This window comes from Bombina bombina, chromosome 2 (genome assembly GCF_027579735.1).
Source record: "Bombina bombina isolate aBomBom1 chromosome 2, aBomBom1.pri, whole genome shotgun sequence".
Classification (NCBI taxonomy): Eukaryota; Metazoa; Chordata; class Amphibia; order Anura; family Bombinatoridae; genus Bombina; species Bombina bombina.
Window position 1 is genome coordinate 561,668,482 of NC_069500.1, and position 23,666 is coordinate 561,692,147.

General features: G+C 42.1%; 1 protein-coding gene across 1 annotated transcript in view; it reads right to left on the reverse strand.

Moving 5' to 3' along the window:
- DAPK1 (death associated protein kinase 1) overlaps positions 1-23,666 on the reverse strand; it is a 492,700-nt gene that overhangs the window by 120,492 nt on the left and 348,542 nt on the right. The window contains 3 exon segments of the mRNA XM_053702428.1: positions 12,612-12,689; positions 14,757-14,855; positions 22,455-22,658. Of these exon segments, the coding sequence (XP_053558403.1) occupies positions 12,612-12,689; positions 14,757-14,855; positions 22,455-22,658 (381 nt within the window).

Consider the following 23,666-nt stretch of genomic DNA (forward strand, 5'->3'; position numbering starts at 1 on the left):
AAAATCTAGATTTGGGCAGAGGAAGGGACCCTGAAGTAAAAGGTCCTTCCTAAAAGTTAACCTCCAAGGGGGAAAAGATGACATCTTCACCAGATCCTCGAACCAGATCCTGCAAGGCCAGGTAGGGTTGATTAGAATCACCAAAGCCCTCTCCGGTTTGATATGAACTATCACCCGAGGAAGAAGGGCACATGGAGGAAACTGGTACACCAGACCAAAATCCCAAGGAACTGCCAGACTGTCTATCAGAGCTGCTTGCGGATCTCTTGATCTTGACCCGTACCTTGGAAGCTTGGCATTTAGACAAGATGTCATCAGGTCCAACTCCAGAACACCCCACCTGAGGGTTATCATTGTGAATACTTCCGGATGGAGAGCCCACTCCCCGTGATGAAAGGTCTGCCAGCTCAGATAATCCGTCTCCCAGTTGTCCACCCCTGGGATGTGGATGGCCGAGAGGAGACAACCGTGTGACTCCCCCCACTGGAGAATGTGAGTAACCTCCTTCATGGCTAAGGAACTGAGTTCCCCCTGGTGGTTGATATACACCACCGAGGTGATGTTGTCCGACTGGAATCTGATAAACCAGACCAAACATAATTAAGGCTAAGTTGTTAGGGCATTGAAGATTGCTCTCAACTCTAGGATATTTATTGGGAGAGAAGACTCCTCGAGTCCAAAGACCCTGAGCCTTTAAAGAACCCCAAACTGCTCTCCAGCCCGACAGGATGACATCTGTGGTCACAATCAACCAGGATGGTCTCAAGAAGTAACTGGCTTACGAGCCTGAAGCATGGTATCAATTACCTTCTCAGAAAAACCACGCATAGACAGGACTAAATGTTCAATCTGCAAGCAGTCAACTTCAGAGAATCTAGATTTGGGCAGAGGAAGGGACACTGAAGTAAAAGGTCCTTCCTAAAAGGTAACCTCCAAGGGGGAAGAGATGACATCTTCACCAGATCCACGAACCAGATCCTGCGAGGCCAGGCAGGGGTGATTAAAATCACCAAAGCCCTCTCCGGTTTGATATGAACTATCACCCGAGGAAGAAGGGCAAACGGAGGAAATGGGTACACCAGACCGAAATCCCAAGGAACTGTCAGAGCGTCTATCAGAGCTGCTTGCGGATCTCTTGATCTTGACCCGTACCTTGGGAGCTTGGCATTTAGACGAGATGCCATCATCAAAGACCCTGCACCTTTAAAGAACCCCAAACTGCTCTCCATCCCGACACGCTGGCATCTGTGGTCACAATCAACCAGGATGGTCTCAAGAAGCATGTTCCCTGAGACAGATGGTCCTGAGTTATCCTCCAGGATATAGAATCTCTCGCTAGGGAGTCTAGAACTATCCTCAGAGAGGTCTGAGTGGTTTCCATTCCATTGTCTGAGCATGCATAACTGTAGAGGTCTTAGATGGAAAAGAGCAAAAGGAATAATGTCCATGGAAGCAACCATTAGACCGATAACCTCCATACACTGAGCCACTGATGGACGGATAGAGGACTGAAGTGAAAGACAAGAAGAACAAAGTTTGGATTTTATGGACAGAGTCTATGGTCGTTCCCAAAAAGCATACCCTGGTGTCTGGCACCAGGGAACTCTTTTCCAGATTTACTTTCCACCCGTGAGAGCAAAGAATAGACAACAGCATGTCTGTATGGGATTTTGCTAAATGAAAAGATGGAGCATTAACCAAGATGTCGTCCAGGTATGGCACCACCAATATCCCCTGAGATCTGACCACCGCCAAAAGGGCCCCTAGGACCTTTGTAAAGATCCAAGGAGCCGTGGCAAGGCCAAAGGGAAGGGCATCAATTGGAAGTGTTGGTTTTGAAAGGCAAACCGCAGGAAGGAAAATTCTCTGTGAATAGGAACATGAAGATATGTGTGCTTCAGGTCTATGGTTGTCATAAACTGACCCTCCTGAAAGAAGGGTAGAATGGAACGTATAGTCTCCATTTTGAAGGACAGAACCTTTAGAAATTTGTTGACACTCAAGGTCCAATATGGGTCGGAAAGTTCCCTCTTTCTTGGGAACCACAAAAAAGGTTTGAATAAAATCCTTGACCCTGTTCCGCCACAAGCACTAGGACAATCACTCCCAGAGAAGATAGGTCCTTTACACAGTTTAAGAAGGCTTCTATCTTCGCCTGGTTTGCAGATAACCTTGAAAGGATAAATCTTCCCCTGGGGGGACAAGACTTGAACCCTATCCTGTATCCCTGGGATACTACTTCCACAGCCCAAGGATCTGGGACATCACGGATCCAAGCCTGCTGAAAGAAGGAAAGCCTGGCCCCTACTTGATCCAAGATTGGATCGGGGGCAGCCCCTTCATGCTGTCTGAGACTCAGAAGAAGGTTTCTTGGATTGTTTACCCTTATTTCAAGGTTGACTGGACCTCCATGAAGTCCTGGATTGCTCTGGCTTGGAAGAAGAGGTGGAAGGCTTTTGTCCTTTGAAGTTGTGAAAGGAACGAAAATTTGAATTCTGGCGACCCTTAGGTCTACCCTTCTTGTCCTGAGGTAAGAAAGATCCCTTTTCACCAGTAACTTCGGAAATTATCTCAGCAAACCTGTACCAAAAAAAGTCTTGCCCTTAAAAGGTAAAGACAGAAGTTTGGACTTGGATGTCACACCAGCAGACCAAGTATTTAGCCACAGAGCTCTGCAAGCTAAAACCACAAAGTTAGCAATTTTGGCTTCCAGTCTAACAACTTGCATGCTGGCATCACATATAAAGGTATTAGCCAGCTTAAGAGTTTTGATCCTATCCAGGATCTCTTCTATGGTAGTCCCCTCTGAAATCAGGTCAGACAAGGAGTCACACCAATAAGAAGCTGTGCCAGCAACTGTCTCAATACTGGCAACTGGTTGACATTGCAAACCCTGATGAAGAAACATATTTCTTTAGTAAGCTTCCAGTTTCTTATCCATAGGGTCCTTAAAAGAGGAGCCATTCTCAAGAGGAATAGTGGTTCTCTTAGTTAGAGTGTATATATCGCCCTCTACCTCAGACACCATGTGCCACAGGTCACGCACAGAGTCTGCAACAATAAAAAAAACAGGAGACGGGTAAAAAGGAATTCCTGGCTTTTCCCATTCCTGAGTTATAATGTCTGACATGCGGCCTGGAATAGGAAAAAGCTCCATTATTATTATTATTATTATTATTATTATTATACCCTCCGGAAATAGACAAATCTTTATTTGGAATTATAGTCCTAAGAAAAAAATAAGGCACCGCTATATCTCAGATCCACTGAGGAAACTTATCACCCCTGTGACCAGGAACACACTAGTAAACTAGAGAAGTGATCTCTCCAACTCTCACAGATGATTAAGCAAATGAAGAGAAACTCCGCTCTCCCAGTCGGCAGTGAAGAGAAGCTGAAATGGAAGAGTGGAGAGCGATCACATGATTGCAATAGGGAAAAAAACAACTGCTGCACCACACTAGAAAGCGCGCAAAGTCCCTAACTAAAATGTGCAACTGATAACGGTTCCTCACACAGTGAAAATGCTCATAGAAAACACATAAATAAATATGTCCCTCTAATAATCAAACACACAGAACACTAATTAGGGCAATAAATCCATAAGCCCAAATAAAACCTCAAGCCAGCCTCATACACAGGGGATACAACTATTAACCCCTTGAGCTCCTAAAGCATTTCAGTGCTCTGCAGAGCTCCATAAATTATATCCCCATAATTAAAGGAGAAATTTGTACCATTAAATTGTCCACAGAGGATTAACCCTCCAAAGTGCTGGCTCCTTCCAACTCTAGAAGGCAATAGCACTTACCTGTGGATCCAGCTGCAGGGCAGGAACAGCTTCTCAGGTGTGACAGAATAGCCGACTTCTGACAGGGACCTGAAGAAAAAGAAAAACGGTAACTAACCCTGGTTTTCGATAGAGGGGTAGCATAATTGTTGGAAGGTAAGCAAGGACTACCACTTGAATCACTTCAATTACTGGAATTGAGGAGGACTCTCACAGACCACCCATATCCTTATACACTATATATTATTGTTTCTTTTAAAATTGAGCATCTCTTAATATCTTTATTTGAAAAAACAGGAATGTAAAGCTTCAAGGGACATTAATATAAAATGATAAACTGTATATATACTGTATATAAAAACTCTGCAATATACATTCATTATTTACTTTGTCCCCTTTTGCTGTAATTCTATTCTAAAATTGTGAGTATTTTAGTTCCTGTTAGAAATGGAAGTGCAGAACATTGGCTGCACACTCTAGTGACCTATTTATAACTGTCTCTAATTGGCCACAGCAGAGAAGCTAGCCTAAGTTACAACATGGCAGCTCCCGTTGTTTTATAGACACTAAAACTTTACACTTATTTTGTCAATATTTTAACAACTAATGCAACTTTAAAAAATACATCTACATGTTATTCTCAGACTAATCTTTTCTTTGAATGCACCATTCTATCTAGCATATATTTAGTGTTTAATGTCCCTTTAAGAGCCGGCTCATTTTTGGTTCAGCACTTGGGTAGTGCTTGCTGATTGGTGGCTACATTTAGCCACCAATCAGCAATTGCTACTCAGGTACTGAACCAAAAATGGGCCGGCTCATATGTTTGCTTTTTTCACAAAATATTTATAGTGAATTAAATTTGTAGTTTAAAGTTGCTTTAACCATGTGTTTAACTGCTTTTGCAGGGTTTAATCCCATAGTTACTAAAGAGTATCCATGTAGTAACCAAATGCTGAAACATCCTTTTTGTTTAGTTAGATGAGAAGATTGAAGTCTCCGACCTTTAGGATTTATTTCTTAAACTATTAAAACTTCAAAAGACTAAACCTCCATGCTCTTAATTACAGCTCACGGTATGTGTGGTGTACACTGTTTAATAAACCCTGCAACAGTCAGTTTGTTACAGAAAGGGTTAACCAAGCTTTTCCACCTTAACCAGTTTGTCACAGTCTAACCACTCCAGGCAAGGCTTAACAAACTCTCTTACTAGATCCAGAAAAATGCAGAAACTCCTCATTTATGCCACCCACACTAAACTATATCTGCTGCCACCACTGTAACATTATAATATGGGAAATCCTCAGGAAAAACCCAGACTAACAGATTAAAAATCGAAAAATACAATTAGGCAAAAATCAATAATAAAAAACAAAACACAATACTATTATTAGTCTCTTCAGTAACTTGGTTCAAATACTAGACAAAGGCAAAAGCGTAATAAAGTTACATTTATTATCAGTGTTCTCCCAGGACCATTTAACAGGTACAGTCAAGAGTGAACATTTTCAGAGCAGATTACCACCTTGTCTGTGATTGTTTTTGAATGAAGAAAAAACTCAATTTATGCTTACCTGATAAATTTATTTCTCTTGTGGTGTATCCAGTCCACGGATCATCCATTACTTGTGGGATATTCTCATTCCCAACAGGAAGTTGCAAGAGGACACCCACAGCAGAGCTGTTATATAGCTCCTCCCCTAACTGCCATATCCAGTCATTCGACCGAAAACACGCAGAGAAAGGAGAAACCATAGGGTGCAGTGGTGACTGTAGTTTAAATGAAAAAATTACCTGCCTTAAAATGACAGGGCGGCCGTGGACTGGATACACCACAAGAGAAATAAATTTATCAGGTAAGCATAAATTGTGTTTTCTCTTGTAAGGTGTATCCAGTCCACGGATCATCCATTACTTGTGGGCTACCAATACCAGAGCTAAAGTACACGGATGAAGGGAGGGACAAGGGAGGTACTTAAACAGAAGGTACCACTGCCTGTAAAACCTTTCTCCCAAAAATAGCCTCCGAAGAAGCAAAAGTATCAAATTTGTAGAATTTTGAAAAAGTATGAAGCGAAGACCTAGTCGCCACCTTGCAAATCTGTTCAACAGAAGCCTCATTTTTAAAGGCCCAAGTGGAAGCCACAGCTCTAGTAGAATGAGCTGTAATCCTTTCAGGAGGCTGCTGGCCAGCAGTCTCATAGGTTAAGCGGATTATGCTTTTTAGCCAAAAAGAAAGAGAGGTTGCCGAAGCCTTTTGACCTCTCCGCTGTCCAGAGTAGACAACAAACAAACAGCAGATGTTTGACAAAATCTTTAGTAGCTTGTAAGTAAAACTTTAAAGCACGAACCACGTCCAGATTGTGTAATAGACGTTCCTTCTTTGAAGAAGGATTAGGACACAAGGATGGATCTCTTGATTGATATTCTTGTTAGATACCACCTTAGGTAAAAACCCAGTTTTGGTACGCAGGACTACCTTATCCGTATGGAAGATCAGATAAGGAGAATCACATTGTAAAGCATATAACTCGGAGACTCTACGAGCCGAGGAAATAGCTACCAAAAAAAGAACTTTCCAAGATAAAAGTTTGATATCTATGGAATGAAGAGGTACAAACGGAACTCCTTGAAGAACCTTAAGAACCAAATTTAAGCTCCATGGGGGAGCAACAGGTTTAAACACAGGCTTGATTCTAACCAAAGCCTGACAAAATGCCTGAACGTCTGGAACATCTGCCAGACGCTTGTGCAAAAGAATAGACAGAGCAGAAATCTGTCCTTTTAAGGAACTAGCTGACAATCCTTTTTCCAAACCATCTTGGAGAAAAGATAATATCCTGGGAATCCTGACCTTACTCCATGAGTAACCCTTGGATTCACACCAATAAAGATATTTACGCCATATCTTATGGTAAAGTTTCCTGGTGACAGGCTTTCGTGCCTGTATTAAGGTATCAATGACTGACTCAGAGAAGCCACGCTTTGATAAAATCAAGCGTTCAATCTCCAGGCAGTCAGTCTCAGAAAAATTAGATTTGGATGGTTGAAAGGACCCTGACGTAGAAGGTCCTGTCTCAGAGGCAGAGTCCATGGTGGAAAGGATGACATGTCCACCAGATCTGTATACCAGGTCCTGCGTGGCCACGCAGGCGCTATCAAAATCACTGATGCTCTCTCCTGTTTGACCTTGGCAATCAGTCGAGGGAGCAGAGGAAACAGTGGAAACACATAAGCCAGGTTGAAAGACCAGGGCGCTGCTAGAGCATCTATCAGCGTCGCCTTGGGATCCCTGGACCTGGATCCGTAACAAGGAAGCTTGCCGTTCTGGCGAGATGCCATGAGATCCAGTTCTGGTTTGCCCCAACGATGAATCAATTGTGCAAACACCTCCGGATGGAGTTCCCACTCTCCCGGATGAAAAGTCTGACGACTTAGAAAATCCGCCTCCCAGTTCTCTACACCTGGGATATGGATAGCTGATAGGTGGCAAGAGTGAGTCTCTGCCCAGCAAATTATCTTTGAGACTTCTAACATCGCTAGGGAACTCCTTGGTCCCCCTTGATGGTTGATGAAAGCCACAGTCGTGATGTTGTCCGACTGAAATCTGATGTACCTCAGAGTTGCTAACTGAGGCCAAGCCTGAAGAGCATTGAATATCGCTCTCAGTTCCAGAATATTTATTGGAAGGAGTGTCTCCTCCTGAGTCCATGATCCCTGAGCCTTCAGGGAGTTCCAGACTGCACCCCAACCTAGAAGGCTGGCATCTGTTGTTACAATTGTCCAATCTGGCCTGCAAAAGGTCATACCTTTGGACAGATGGACCCGAGATAGCCACCAGAGAAGAGAATCCCTGGTCTCTTGATCCAGATTTAGTAGAGGGGACAAATCTGTGTAATCCCCGTTCCACTGACTGAGCATGCATAGTTGCAACGGTCTGAGATGTAGGCGTGCAAACGGCACTATGTCCATTGCCGCTACCATTAAGCCGATTACTTCCATGCACTGAGTCACCGAAGGGCGCACGGCAGGAATTTAGAAGCTTTGATAACCTGGACTCCGTCAGGTAAATTTTCATTTCTACAGAATCTATCAGAGTCCCTAGGAAGGAAACTCTTGTGAGTGGGGATAGAGAACTCTTTTCCTCGTTCACTTTCCACCCATGCGATCTCAGAAATGCCAGTACTACGTCCGTATGAGACTTGGCAATTTGGAAGTTTGACGCCTGCATCAGGATGTCGTCTAAATAAGGGGCCACTGCTATGCCCCGCGGCCTTAGGACCGCCAGAAGCGACCCTAGAACCTTTGTAAAGATTCTTGGGGCTGTAGCTAATCTAAAGGGAAGAGCTACAAACTGGTAATGCCTGTCTAGAAAGGCAAACCTGAGAAACCGATGATTATCTTTGTGTATCGGAATGTGAAGATAAGCATCCTTTAAATCCACTGTAGTCATATTGACCCTCCTGGATCATAGGTAGGATGGTACGAATAGTTTCCATCTTGAATGATGGAACTCTGAGGAATTTGTTTAAGATCTTTAGATCCAAAATTGGTCTGAAGGTTCCCTCTTTTTTGGGAACCACAAACAGATTTGAGTAAAAACCCTGTCCCTATTCCTCCTTTGGAACTGGATGGATCACTCCCATAACTAGGAGGTCTCGTACACAGTGTAAGAATGCCTCTCTCTTTATCTGGTTTGCAGATAATTGTGAAAGGTGAAATCTCCCTTTTGGGGGGGAAGCTTTGAAGTCCAGAAGATATCCTTGGGATATAATTTCCAACGCCCAGGGATCCTGGACATCTCTTGCCCCCGCCTGGGCGAAGAGTGAAAGTCTGCCCCCTACTAGATCCGTTACCGGATAGGGGGCCGTTCCTTCATGCTGTCTTAGAGGCAGCAGCAGGCTTTTTGGCCTGCTTACCTTTGTTCCAGGTCTGGTTTGGTCTCCAGACCGTCTTGGACTGAGCAAAAGTTCCCTCTTGTTTTGCATTAGAGGAAGTTGATGTCGCACCTGCCTTGAAGTTTCGAAAGGCACGAAAATTAGACTGTTTGGCCCTTGATTTGGACCTGTCCTGAGGAAGGGCATGACCTTTTCCTCCAGTGATATCAGCAATAATCTCCTTCAAACCAGGCGCGAATAGGGCACACCTGGTCTATCCCATGCCTTATTAATAATTTCTGTAAACCTTTTAGGTATTGGAAAAACATCAGTACACACCGGCACTGCATAGTATTTATCCAGTCTACACAATTTCTCTGGCACTGCAATTGTATCACAGTCATTCAGAGCAGCTAAAACCTCCCTGAGCAACACGCGGAGTTCTCAAGCTTAAATTTAAATGTAGAAATCAGGCATCTTTCCTGAGTCAGAAACATCACCCACAGACTGAAGCTCTCCTTCCTCAGCTTCTGTGAGGCAGTATCAGACATGGTTCTTAAAGCGTCAGTATGCTCTGCATTTCGTCTAACCCCAGAGCTATCTCGCTTACCTCTAAATTCAGGTAGTCTGGCTAATACCGCTGACAGTGTATTATCCATGACTGCCGCCATGTCTTGTAAAGTAATCGCTATGGGCGCCCTAGATGTACTTGGCGCCATTTGAGCGTGAGTCTCTTGAGCGGGAGTCAAAGGATCTGATACGTGGGGAGAGTTAGTCGGCATAACTTCCCCCTCGTCAGATTCCTCTGGTGATAAATTTTTTAAAGACAAAATATGATCCTTATTGCTTAAAGTGAAATCAGTACACATTCTAAGAGGGGGTTCCACCATGGCTTTTAAACATAATGAACAAGGAGTTTCCTCTATGTCAGACATGTTTGTACAGACTAGCAATGAGACTAGCAAGCTTGGAAAACACTTTAAATCAAGTTAACAAGCAAATATAACAAACGGTACTGTGCCTTTAAGAGAAACAAATTTTGTCAAAATTTGAAAAACAGTGAAAAAAGGCAGTAAATCAAACAAAATTTGTACAGTGTATGTAATAAGCTAACAGAGCATTGCACCCACTTGCAAATGGATGATTAACCCCTTAGTTAAAAAAAACGGATCAAAAAAAACGATAGACGTTTTTTAACAGTCACAACAAACTGCCACAGCTCTGCTGTGGCCCTACCTTCCCCAATAAACGACTTTGGAAAGCTTTTGGGCCCTTTAGAGATATCCTATAGCATTCAGGGAACTTCTGAGGGAAGCTGAATGTCTCAGTCTGTAATTTTAACTGCGCAAAAAAGCGCTAAAATAGGCCCCTCCCACTCATACTACAACAGTGGAAAGCCTCAGGAAACTGTTTCAAGGCAAAATTTAAGCCAGCCATGTGGAAAAAAACTAGGCCCCAATAAAGTTTTATCACCAAAGCATATATAAAAATGATTAAACATGCCAGCAAACGTTTTATATTGCAATTTTATAAGGGTATTACCCCTGAGAGTAAGCGCGATACCAGTCGCTATTAAATCACTGTATTCAGGCTTAACTTACATTAATCCGGTATCAGCAGCATTTTCTAGCATTTTCCATTTCTAGAAAAAATTGTAACTGCACATACCTCATAGCAGAGTAACCTGCACGCCATTCTGCCGCTGAAGTTACCTCTCTCCTCAGACATATGTGAGAACAGCAATGGATCTTAGTTACAACCTGCTAAGATCATAGAAAACTCAGGCAGATTCTTCTTCTATTTACTGCCTGGGATAAAATAGTACAACTCCGGTACCATTTAAAATAACAAACTTTTGATTGAAGATAAAAAACTAACTATATTTCACCACTCTCTCTTACTACCTCCATGCGTGTTGAGAGTTGCAAGAGAATGACTGGATATGGCAGTTAGGGGAGGAGCTATATAACAGCTCTGCTGTGGGTGTCCTCTTGCAACTTCCTGTTGGGAATGAGAATATCCCACAAGTAATGGATGATCCGTGGACTGGATACACCTTACAAGAGAAACACCCACCATTTGTAGGAGCCAATGTGTACTTATTATTATTGGAGTAGACTGCACTGTACTTTTGTTAGCAAAACTTCCACTGTTTTACTTCTTGCTGAGAACAATATGGGACAGATATATATTATATATCTCAGGGTTAGATGTTTTAAGTCTACAGTGTACACTCCAAATTCTCAGACTTGTAAGATCAACAATATTTATAATTAAACAACATAGCAATGGGTGAAATAAATAAGTATATTACATTTTTTTTGTATAGTCTCTGCCAGAAAGAAGCATAACCTATGTGGACTATAATGGAAGGGCTGTTAAACGCATTTAGAAACACTACTAATTAAAACAAATATATACTTTGCTCTTTTAACGGTTGTTTTAACCTGCAATGTTGTCTATATCTGACAGAGATCACAATGTGTCTGTCTGTACAGACCTAGAAGGGCACACAAAGAAAGTTGCACAATTGTTGTCTCTTATTAGTTTGCTGCTTGAAGAGGAATATTACAAATATAAGATTTTAAGCTGAAATTCACACACATTCAAAGCACATTTTTTTTTTAATCTTATCAAAACATAACATCTGAGTGTCAAATGAACAACTCAAACATTAGCATCGACAAGTTGATTCTCACACTTCAATGGAACCAGAATTCAAATGTAACATTCAATTTTTCATGATTTGAATGTTGCAATCAATGTTCACATAACATTTGTCTAATAGAAACAATCCAAAAGCAGAATGAATGTCAAGGGGAACATTAATTCTTCTTTTCAGAATGTCAAAGTTCTGACATTCAGTTATCTTTACCAAATACACAGCTGTAAGTTAAAAGGCTTGAATAGAAGACTATACATTTGGTATATATGCAAACATATTTCTCCGTGGTATAATCTGATTATTTTGGTTAGAGTACCACAGAAGTTTGAATCTGAGCTATATGCTTTGTTGGCTTCATTGCAAGATAAAACTCTCAGATGGTACAATTTACATCATCTGTTGACAAAAAAAACAAGATGACACTAAAGATCAATCAAAAGCCACCTACAGGATATCTTGATCTCTATATCCAGCCACACACTGGGAAGTTGATTTCTGCTACTGCCTCTAGTTTACATAGCTTTTCTAGAGTCAATACTACAGTATTTACATTTTCAGTATAGGAAGAGGCTTTAAAAGGCAAAAGCAGCTATCTCAAATGATAAAAAGTAAATAAGCTAATTATTAAGCATTTTAATACAGTCCAGCAGGTAAAACCTATTATTGGGAACATATTAAAGGGGAGACGTTTTTACAGTACAAAATCCCAGTTAATAGTTAAACAGGCCAAAACATCAGCACAGGCAGCTATAATTATTGTCAGGGAACAATCAAGGGTCAAAACTGAGAAGACAAAACTAGGGCAATGTTAAATGCTTCAGCAAATGGAACAACCAAGTTACTGGGCAAAAAACAGAGCAAGATTATAAAATAGGGTCCTGCAATGTGCGCGAGTGGATGATATATGTGATGCAGAAAGTAAACTAGTAGCAGAGGTGATGACCTGTGCATTAGAGATACAAACTGCCAATAGCAATCAACCACAGAAGGGTGAACCAAATGATAACTTCTGTGAGAAACAACCACACTTTTCTGCATTTAAAAATATTTATATTTATCAGGGAATATCAGGCAATTAAGTTATATTGCTGTATTGGGAATGTTTGAACACTGTATCACTTTATTACATACAAATCAGCTTTACGAGTATCTGTTTATAAAAATAAAGCCTTTCTACACCTTTAATGAGACACCCTTGTAACCATCCTAAGAACCAGTATCCATTTGACATAGTGTATATATCCCCTGCATGATTTTGTTAATGGTACATTCCTCTTACCTTTCGAAGCCTTGAAAGCAAACTGACCACAGTTTCTTGCTGTTCGGACCTGGCAAGATCTTCTGCTGTTTTGCCATCCTGAAATAAAGTACAATGTTAATCTCCATACTCAATGCAGAAAGTATATGATCCAATGCTATCTAATGCAAAGACACTTATTAGTAACTATATTATAAAGAATAACAGTGTGTTGTTTTATTATGAAGATCAGACAATTTGTAGACAAGATCAAATAATCTTAAACTTTGTAGAATAAGAATCTTGTTCTAAATATTAATAAATAACAAAAAACACACAAGCCTGCAGTGAGGAGAACATTATCGCATATTCTCAAGCAAATTACATTTGTTCAGATAACTTTGTGAAAGATGCAATCTCTTTATCATGTTATCTATTTTAGACGTGCAATTACAGATGATAGATAACGCTGAGATTTAATCTAACAAATTCTAACTTTTTGCCTTGTCATTTGTGTCCTGTAATGCAATTTAATTTGTATATGCTCGTTCGTGCAATCTTTTCCTAACAACGCCATCAAATGAATAACAGAGCTTTAAAGATATTGGAATTGCACATCGAAATGTCACAGTGTTGAATAGACAATCATTTTGCCATTTAATAAAATCAGATCTTCTAGGTCAGAACTTTCTCGGTTGTTGAAATTTGTTATTTCTGAATATAGAATATACATTTCTATGCTTGATCTTTTGATAAATCGAAAAAGAAAATCTACAGCACAAAACTATCAGCAGCTGTTCAAAAACTGTAAATTGAATCACTACTTTTACTGTTAGCGAATAAAAAAAAATAGGATTTGATTTTTTTTTACATTTGATCAGTAAATCACTTTCCTCGTGTCCATAACTCGCAATTTAAGTTAATCTTAAAGGGGCAGTGTACTGTAAAAATCCACTCCCTTTAATGTGCTCTAAATGATACATTTTACTTGCTAATAAATTGATAAAAATGTTTTTTTTTAACTTTTACAGCTTATTATCCTTTTAAAAATGCCACTCCAAATGTAAAAAAAAAATATATTTACTTATGTATTTGTAGTAGTTCATGTGTGAATAACATTAAACCACTTTTATCAAAATCTTTTTTTCCAAATAAAATGCAAAACATGAAACTTGATAAAAGAAGACAACAATAACCAAGTTGCTGCCTTACACAATACTTTGCTAATGTCTTATATCTGTTGCCATTAAAATACAACTGATCTTGTAGACTGAGCTGTAATCCAGAAAGGCATAGATATAATTTGATGCTTTTAAAGGGATACTAACCCCAATTTTTTCTTTCATGATTCAGATAAAGCATGCAATTTTAAGCAACTTTCTAATTTACTCATATTATCTATTTTTCTTTGTTCTCATGTTATCTTGATTTGAAAAAGCAGTAATGAAAGATTAGGAGCCGGCCCATTTTTAGTTCAGCACCTGGGTAGCGCTTGCTAATTGGTTTGCTACATTTAGCCACAAATCAGCAAGTGCTACCCAGGTGCTGAACAAAACATGGGCTGACTCTAAAGCTTACAGTACTGCTTTTTCAAATCAAGATAGCATGAGAACAAAGAAAAATTGATAATAGGAGTAAATTAGAAAGTTGCTTAAAATCTCATGCTCTATCCGAATCATGAAAGAAAAAAAAATTGGGTTTAGTATCCCTTTAAGCAAATTACAGTAAAACAAACCAATCGAGCATCACTACAGACTGATCTACTTATGTCTATCTCTTAGCTAAAGGTACACAAATTCCATCAGACATAGGCTCCCTATTAGAGTACATGTCAGAATGGCTTGTTATAACCATTGGTTATTTTTCTCACTACGCATAGGAGATCAGTTTGGATGCCATACACCACAAAAAAAATGTGATTTGTAGATATATGGCTAGTGGCCAGAAAGATGTGATGGTTTATAACAAAGTTTATGTGCTGTCACAACTGAATGTAAGAGGAGGTCTTTCTTCAGTTTCAGAATTTTATAAGTTACATCTTACAAAAGGTAATTTTTACATGCATAAATCTGTCTGCATGCATAATCCTATGAGCTAGAAATTCTGTATTTTTCTTTAATTCACTGTTTATAAAACTGCAACACACTCATTCACACTCACATTCATTACCGTATGCCAAGAACTTACCATTGTTAAGGCCTCAACATTAGCACCCTTTAGGCAAAGGTACCGAACAACCTCCAATATCCCATTGTTGGCTGCCAGGTGTAAAGGTGTCCGGCCATACTATAAATAAAAACAATAATTATTTTCCTTTCCACAAAATTGCCCATCATAGCAAAAAGGAACAGTGTAGAAAGCACCTTTATTACAGGACAGCAGACTGCTCAAAAACTATTATACAATCAAAAATACATGAATACAAAAACTATAAAAAATGCCTAGCGTGTTCTGAAAAATTAAAACAAATAATAAAAATAAAGAATAAAAACTGGATTAAAAAAATAACTGAAATCAATACATTGCTTTAACACTAAATGAAAATACATTAATTTTCACACTAAATAAAAACAATGTATTAATTTAAAATTAAGTAAAAACAATACATTCCTTTAACAATAAGTAAAACAATGCAGTTTGCCCAAAATGACTCTTATATTTTGGCGCTAGCCATACTTGTCACACAAATCTGCTGCAAACCCTCCAGAGGTAATTCATTTAATTTACTCTGAACTGATATAAATGTAGTATACATTTATAAAATAAATGTGGGTTGGCTTTCAAAAAGAAGTGAATTTATTTTGAATTGACCGTCTTTATATGGGAAAAAAAAATAAAAAATCAGCAAACAAATGATTTTGCCACAAAACAATAAATCATTTATGTTATGTATGGCATGTATTAACATTAATTAGCTTCACATACTTTTCCCTTATCTGTTAGTAATTTAAAAGTTACACAATCTTCCTGGTATAAACTTAACAACTGGTATGAGCAGTAAAAATGTACATCAAGTATTTTTGCTACTAGCAATTTCTACTACTGGAATGTGATCTAGCCCTATTACATTTTAAATGACTGGATACCTGCAGCCTTATGGGAAAAGCATCATGTTTTTGATGAAAGGAGCAGTAATGATATTTTAAGAGACTATACATAACATTTCCCATAGTATCTTAAAGTGATATTTCTAAACAGCAATCTAATATTTTCAAATTAATACTATTTAATTTTGTGACCAAAAAAGTTCCTGATGCATCATTATAGAATGTTTCAGTGATTTCACAATTGTGTACAAATAGAAATGTAATCACACACAGAACATTCCATATTTAAGCTAAATTCCCAAAGCAGTGCTTACCAAGAGTTGGTCCCCTTTGAACCCCAAGTCCCACTTTCTTCAGAAGGCATAGTAACCTTTTTTTCTGAATTATAACATCTTTATATAAAAGTAACTGAACCAAAATAAATAAAATAAACAAATAAATAAATGAATAAATAAATAAATAAAGGAAGGAAGTTTGGTAAGTTCTCTTTACTGACAAATATATGGAAATTATTGGCCACTATGATTTAATTTACATCTATCTTGGGTCATCAAACACATACAATAAAACACAATGGCAATTAAAACAAACACTGAGTCCAATGAAACCTAATTTTGGAATCTTCAAAAACATTGACATTCAACTTATACTGCTTCAAAAACACAAGGCAAACACTATAACACTGGTTAAAATGAAAAAATCATTATGTTAAGGGTCTATTCTCCCAGAAGGTAACAGCTGCGATGTTCAGGAGAGGCATCTATACATTGCTTCGTGAATCAGTTGATGGCTGAGTACCTCATTGAAGTGTGATGTAGGGTACTACTGTAGTCTTCAGAAGATTGTGGAAAAGGCAAGTTGCAGAAGTTGCAATACATGTAACAGCAAAAAAAATAGTCAGCACCCAAATAGCCTTGGACAAAGTGATGTAACATTGTTCTCCATCCCAAAGTGCTGAGGTTTGTGGCTAAGTAAACCTAATTCATCTGCCAGAGCCCTGTCCTGGTTCAAATCAGACTACATGCCCCACAATGGCATGTGAATATGAGTCAAACTCATGTTAGTGTGCCAAACATCTAGAGATGAATGGAAAACACCTTCATTACCCAGTAAAGCCCTCAGAGGAAGTATAGCTCAAGACTGAAGATGATTCTAAGTCTGAAGAATTATAGAAAGTTCTGTATTTTTGCTTCCTAGGACCTATAGCAAAAGGTGAACCAGTATTCTTGCATTTACACTTAGCTTTAATAGAAGACCAATAACTAGCAGACCTGATGGCTAAGAACAATAAAGATGAATAGTATTTTCTATGAGACCAGCAACACAAGAAAGACCTCAAGTTAATTATGAAAATTTCCTATGACATCATAGCAGTAGCACAACCATCACATTATTTAAAAGGGACATGTAGCAATTTAACGCAATAACTATCCATACACTATAAACCATACAACAGGGAAACATGCATCCTTACAAAGAATTGTACACATAACTAACACAAAATGTACTTGATTCCCAAGGTGTATTTTAGAATAGGATTCGACCACCTGGATAAGTACATAATACAATAGACAAGAACAGGCTGTAAAACTTGAGTACCCTGGGAAAGTCACAGTTGGAAAATATGCTGGGGAAAACACAAAGGATACATTTCTGACATGTAAGGTGATGCACGTATGATGGAACTGCTAGTAAAGTCACAAGCAAGGTCTTCAAAAGTCTGGGTCAGCTGACCACTTGCCGTAGAAAGCATTCAGTACGAAGTCACACTTTCTTTATTCATCCAAAAACAAACTCTTCAGCTGCACAAAAGCATTGCCTCTTCTAATCATACTCAAAATAGATATAAACTGAACATCAGCAGGAAAGGGGGTGTTATATACAGTTGTATTCACTCCTCCAAGACCTCTACAAGTCTAACTAAAGTACGGTTATGCTTTTGTAAGACAGAAACATCAGTAGTCCAATTAATTTGTGCATTTAGTCTCAAGTCTTCAGCTACCTTCAGAACAATAAACTAAAAGGACAGTGAACACTGAGATTGTAATATAACATTTTTAATTGTGTAAATAAAACAACTTTGCAAAATACTTTTACTCATTTTATTATTTTTTTGCCCCCTTGTTTTGTAATTTAAGTCTGAAAATAAAGAGTTCTCCAATTCTGGCAGCTGGCTTCACAAGTATAACCCTGCCACATATCTGTTCCTATTTGGGTTCCAGAGAGATTATCAGATAAGGAACTGCTAAACAATGAATACATTTTGCTAACTTAATAACCATAATTAGCCTGACTGGCTCTTCCACATAAGTCATGTGGTGATTAGTTTTTGGCTACGGCAAACTAGATTTCACTGCAAACATCTACCATGGTTAATTTATTGCAAGCCTGCAGAATAATCTTGTAATAACAAGGTGTTTACTGTCCCTTTAAGTGGAATGTTCCAGATGTTGTGCTGTTAAGTATGCTTTTATAAACTATCTGTGAAATATTGAATGAACACCCCATGATGTGTGTATAAAACTACCAAAAAATGGTTAAAAAGATTTTGCAACATTTTTGCAAGTTGTTAAAGGTTTCATTGGTTCTATTTATTAGTAATCCAATAATATAAAAGGCCAATTGTGTTTGTCCGAAGCTGTCATGCGCAGTAGAGACAGTGCGAGGACAAACACACCTGGCCTTAGAGTCTACCTGATCTTCTGTCTGCGCGAGAATGGTAGGAGGGCCCGGCCCGGGCATGGCCAAATGTGAGTGGGCATGGTTGCAGTCGCACTAGAGAGATAAATAGAGAGGGGGGATAGAGAGAGAGAGAGAGCAAAAGAGAGGGGGAAGAGAAAGCAAAATAGAGGGGGGCGAGAGAGCGCAAAAGAGGGGGAGAGAGAGCGTGCAAAAGAGAGGGGGGGAGAGAGAGCGTGCAAAAGAGAGGGAGGGAAAGCGCAAAAGAGAGGGAGGGAAAGCGCAAAAGAGAGGGAGGGAAAGCGCAAAAGAGAGGGAGGGAAAGCGCAAAAGAGAGGGAGGGAAAGCGCAAAAGAGAGGGATGGAAAGCGCAAAAGAGAGGGAGGGAAAGCGCAAAAGAGGAAGGGAGAGCGCAAAAGAGAGGGAGGGAGAGCCAAAAGATGGGGGAAGAGAGAGTGCAAAAGAGGGGGGAAGAGAGAGCGCAAAAGAGGGGGGAGAGAGAGCGCAAAAGAGGGGGGAGAGAGAGAGCGCAAGAGAGGGGGGAGAGAGAGCAAAAGAGGGGGGAGAGAGAGCAAAAAGAGGGGGGAGAGAGAGCGCAAAAGAGGGGGGAGAGAGAGCGCAAAAGAGGGGGGAGAGAGAGCGCAAAAGAGGGGGGAGAGAGAGCGCAAGAGAGGGGGGGAGAGAGAGCGCAAGAGAGGGGGGAGAGAGAGCGCAAGAGAGGGGGGAAGAGAGAGCAAAAGAGGGGGGGAGAGAGAGCAAAAGAGGGGGGAGAGAGAGAGAGCAAAAGAGGGGGGAGAGAGAGCAAAAGAGAGGGGGGAGAGAGAGCAAAAGAGGGGGAGAGCAAAAGAGGGGAGAGAGAGCAAAAGAGGGGGGAGAGAGCGCAAAAGAGGGGGGGAGAGAGCGCAAAAGAGGGGGGAGAGCGCAAAAAAGAGGGGAGAGAGCGCAAAAAAGAGGGGAGAGAGCGCAAAAAAGAGGGGGAGAGAGCGCAAAAAAGAGGGGAGAGAGAGCGCAAAAAAGAGGGGAGAGAGAGAGCAAAAGAGGGGAGAGAGAGAGCAAAAGAGGGGAGAAAGAGAGCAAAAGAGGGGAGAGAGAGAGCAAAAGAGGGGGAGAGAGAGAGCAAAAGAGGGGGGAGAGAGAGAGCAAAAGAGGGGGGGAGAGAGAGAGCAAAAGAGGGGGGGGAGAGAGAGAGCAAAAGAGGGGGGGAGAGAGAGAGCAAAAGAGGGGGGGAGAGAGAGAGAGCAAAAGAGGGGGGGGGGGGAGAGAGCAAAAAGGGGGGGGGGGGGAGAGAGCAAAAAGAGGGGGGGGAGAGAGAGCAAAAGAGGGGGGGAGAGAGAGAGCAAAAGAGGGGAGAGAGAGAGAGAGCAAAAGAGGGGAGAGAGAGAGAGAGCAAAAGAGGGGAGAGAGAGAGAGCAAAAGATGGGGGAGAGAGAGCAAAAAAGGGGGGGGAGAGAGAGAGAGAGTAAAAGAGGGGGAGAGAGAGAGAGCAAAAGAGGGGGGAGAGAGAGAGAGCAAAAGAGGGGGGAGAGAGAGAGAGCAAAAGAGGGGGGAGAGAGAGAGAGCAAAAGAGGGGGGAGAGAGAGAGAGCAAAAGAGGGGGGGAGAGAGAGAGAGCAAAAGAGGGGGAGAGAGAGAGAGCAAAAGAGGGGGGAGAGAGAGAGAGAGCAAAAGAGGGGGGGAGAGAGAGAGAGCAAAAGAGGGGGGAGAGAGCAAAAGAGGCGGGAGAGAGAGCAAAAAGAGGGGGGAGAGAGAGAGCAAAAGAGGGGGGAGAGAGAGCAAAAGAGGGGGGAGAGAGAGAGCCAAAAGAGGGGGGAGAGAGAGAGCAAAAGAGGGGGGAGAGAGAGAGCAAAAGAGGGGGGAGAGCGCAAGAAAGAGGGAGGGAGAGCGAAAGAGAGAGGGGGGAGAGCGCAAAAGAGAGGGGGAGAGCGCAAAAGAGAGGGGGGAGAGCCGCAAATGAGAGGGGGTGTAGAGCGCAAAAGAGAGAAGGGGAGAGAGCGCAAAGAGAGGAGGGGAGAGGCGCATAAAGAGAGGGGGGAGAGCGCAAAAGAGAGGGGGGAGAGCGCAAAAGAGAGGGGAGAGTGTAAGAGAGGGAGGGGGAGCGCAAATGAGAGGGGGAGAGCAAAAGAGAGGGGGGAGAGAGCAAAAGAGAGAGGGGGGGAGAGAGCAAGAGAGAGGGGGAGAGAGCGCAAAAAAGAAGGGGGGGATGGATCGAGAGCCAAAGAAGGGGGGTGAGCGCAGCGCAAACAAAGGGAGAGCGCCCACAACCGAGGGACGAGAGATCGCCAAAAAGCGAGGGCGAGAGCGCAAAAGAGAGAGGGAGCGAGAGAAAAAAGAGGGGAAGAGAGCGCAAGAGAGCGCCCAAAAAAGAGGGGAGAGAGCCGAGAGCAAGCACAAGAGGGGGGAGAGAGAGAGCAAAAGAGGGCGGGAGAGAGAGAGAGCAAAAGAGGGGGAGAGAGAGCACAAAAGAGGGGGGAGAGAGAGAGAGCAAAAGAGGGGGAAGAGAGAGAGCAAAAGAGGGGGAAGAGAGAGAGCAAAAGAGGGGGGAGAGAGAGAGCAAAAGAGGGGGGAGAGAGAGAGCAAAAGAGAGGGAGGGAGAGCGCAAGAAAGAGGGAGGGAGAGCGCAAGAGAGAGGGGGGGAGAGCGCAAGAGAGAGGGGGGGAGAGCGCAAAAGAGAGGGGGAGAGCGCAAAAGAGAGGGGGGGTAGAGCGCAAAAGAGAGAGGGGGAGAGCGCAAAAGAGAGGGGGGGGGGAGCGCAAAAGAGAGGGGGGGAGAGCGCAAAAGAGAGGGGGGAGAGCGCAAAAGAGAGGGGGGAGAGCGCAAAAGAGAGGGGGGAGAGCGCAAAAGAGAGGGGGGAGAGCGCAAAAGAGAGGGGGGGAGAGCGCAAAAAGAGGGGGGGAGAGCGCAAAAGAGGGAGGGGGAGCGCAAGAGAGGGGGGAGCGCAAATGAGAGGGGGAGAGCAAAAGAGAGGGGGGAGAGAGCAAGAGAGAGGGGGGGAGAGAGCGCAAAAAAGAAGGGGGGAGAGAGCAAAAGAAAGGGGGGGGAGAGAGCGCAAAAAAGGGAGAGCGCAAAAAAGAGGGAGAGAGAGCGCAAAAAAGAGGGAGAGAGAGAGCGCAAAAAAAAGAGAGGGAGAGAGCGCAAAAAAGAGAGGGAGAGAGCGCAAAAAAGAGAGGGAGAGAGAGAAAAAAGAGGGGAAGAGAGAGAAAGAGAGAGCACAAAAAGAGGGGGAGACGAGAGCCAGACAAAGAGGGGGAGAGAGAGAGCAAAAGAGAGGGGGAGAAAGGGCAAAGAGAGGGGGAGAGAGGGCAAAGAGAGGGGGAGAGAGGGCAAAGAGAGGGGGAGAGAGGGCAAAGAGAGGGGGAGAGAGGGCAAAGAGAGGGGGAGAGAGCAAAAGAGGGGGAGAGAGAGCACAAAAGAGGGGGGGAGAGAGCGCAAAAGAGAGGGGGAAGAGAGAACAAGAGGGGGAGAGAGAGAGAATGCAAAAGAGGGGGAAGAGAGAGCAAAAAAGAGGGGGGATAGGGCGCAAAAAAAGAGGGGAAGAGAGAGAGCAAAAGAGGGGGACAGAGAGAGCAAAAGAGGGGGACAGAGAGAGAGAGCAAAAGAGGGGGACAGAGAGAGAGAGCAAAGAGGGGGACAGAGAGAGAGAGCAAAAGAGGGGGACAGAGGAGAGAGAGCAAAAGAGGGGGGAGAGAGAGAGCACATAAAAAAGAGGGGGAGGAGAGCGAGCGAACAAGAGAGGGGAAGAGAGAACAAGAGGGGGGGGGAGAGAGAGCTTAAGATAGGGGGGAGAGAGAGAGCAAAAGAAAGGCGGAGAGAGCAAAAGAGAGGGGGAGAAGGAGCAAAAGAGGGGGGGAGAAGGAGCAAAAGAGAGGGGGAGAAGGAGCAAAAGAGAGGGGGAGAGAGAGAAGAGCGCAAGGGGTGCAACCGCTGTACTGCAAAATGGCCGTGTACACGGACTTCTAGGACTAGTTAACTTATAATTGCACAAATGGCTAAGTAAAAGAAAAAGGTTTGACATCAGAAATTTTCAAAAACAGCAAGTTGATCAAATGTATATCCTTTACATTCCTAATATGTATTTTAATGGCTAGGATCAGTCATATTATTCTTAATTTGTGTTTCTATTGCAAATTCATAAATATATTAAAATCAGCATTGCTCACTGCTCACCTTGTTAGTAAATATCCAAAATTACAGTTAGCTTCACAAAGTGCCATGACAATAGGAATGTTCCCATCTTTGCAGGCAACATGCATAGGCGTGTTACCATGGCGATCCTGGAAATCTACGAAGCACCCCTGACTGATGAGAGTTTTAACTACTTCCATCTGACATCTTCTTACTGCAAGGTGCAATGCTATGTGGCCATCCTGAAAAAGTAGCACACGTAGGTTTGTTAATTACACTTGAAATACATTTACATGTTCATGTATTAAAGTTTACTGTAATTTCCCCCTTTATGTGTCCCAATTATCCATTTTACCTGCTGAAGAGTATTCACTTGTTTACAAATAACTTTACCTTTTATTTGTTGTTATTATTATTATTCTTTACTTTATAAAGCGCCAACAGATTCTGCAGCGGCTGCTCATGGGTTACAAAGATAAAAGTACCACGGAAGAAACAATACAATAAAAGACAAAATTTTACAGACAAATACAGGGGGAATTGAGATCCCTGTTCCCGTGTGAACTTACAATCTAGATGGGTAGGAGGGATGGGAAGCAGGAGGTGGGGACTGCAAGGTGAGAATGATATTAGTGAGGAGATAAAAGAGGGCAGCTGTTAGGTAAGTGAAATGCATTTTGTTACTGAGTCAGGTGATAAGCTTCCCTGAACAAAAGGTCATTAGGGAACATTTAAAGGAAGAGAGGTTAGGGGAAAGTCTGACAGCTCGAGGAAGTGCAATCCAGAGGGTTGGTACCCCACAGGAGAAGTCCTGTAGTTCAGCATGAGAGGAGGTGATGGTAGAGGACGCAAGGAGCAGGTCATTGTTGGATCTTAGGGGAAAGGCTGGAGTATATTTGTTGATGAGTGAGGACAGGTAGGGTGGGGCAGCATTGGTGAGGGCTTTGTAGGTCAGGGTGAGAATTTTGAATTTAACTCTTCTGTGAATGGGGAGCCAGTGAAGGGACTCACAGAGAGGTGCAGCAGAAACAGAGCATCGAGAGAGGTGGATTAGCCTGGCAGATGCACTTAGGATAGATTGAAGGGGAGAGAGGCGCTCAGAAACAGACAAATTTTGAAGATATTGCGTAAGTAGTTGCAGCAGAATTAAGAGAACAATTGGATGTGGGGAATGAAGAACATATTTGAGTCAAGTGTGAATTCAAGGCAGCGGACTTGGGGTGATGGGGAGAAAGTAGTGCTGCCAACAG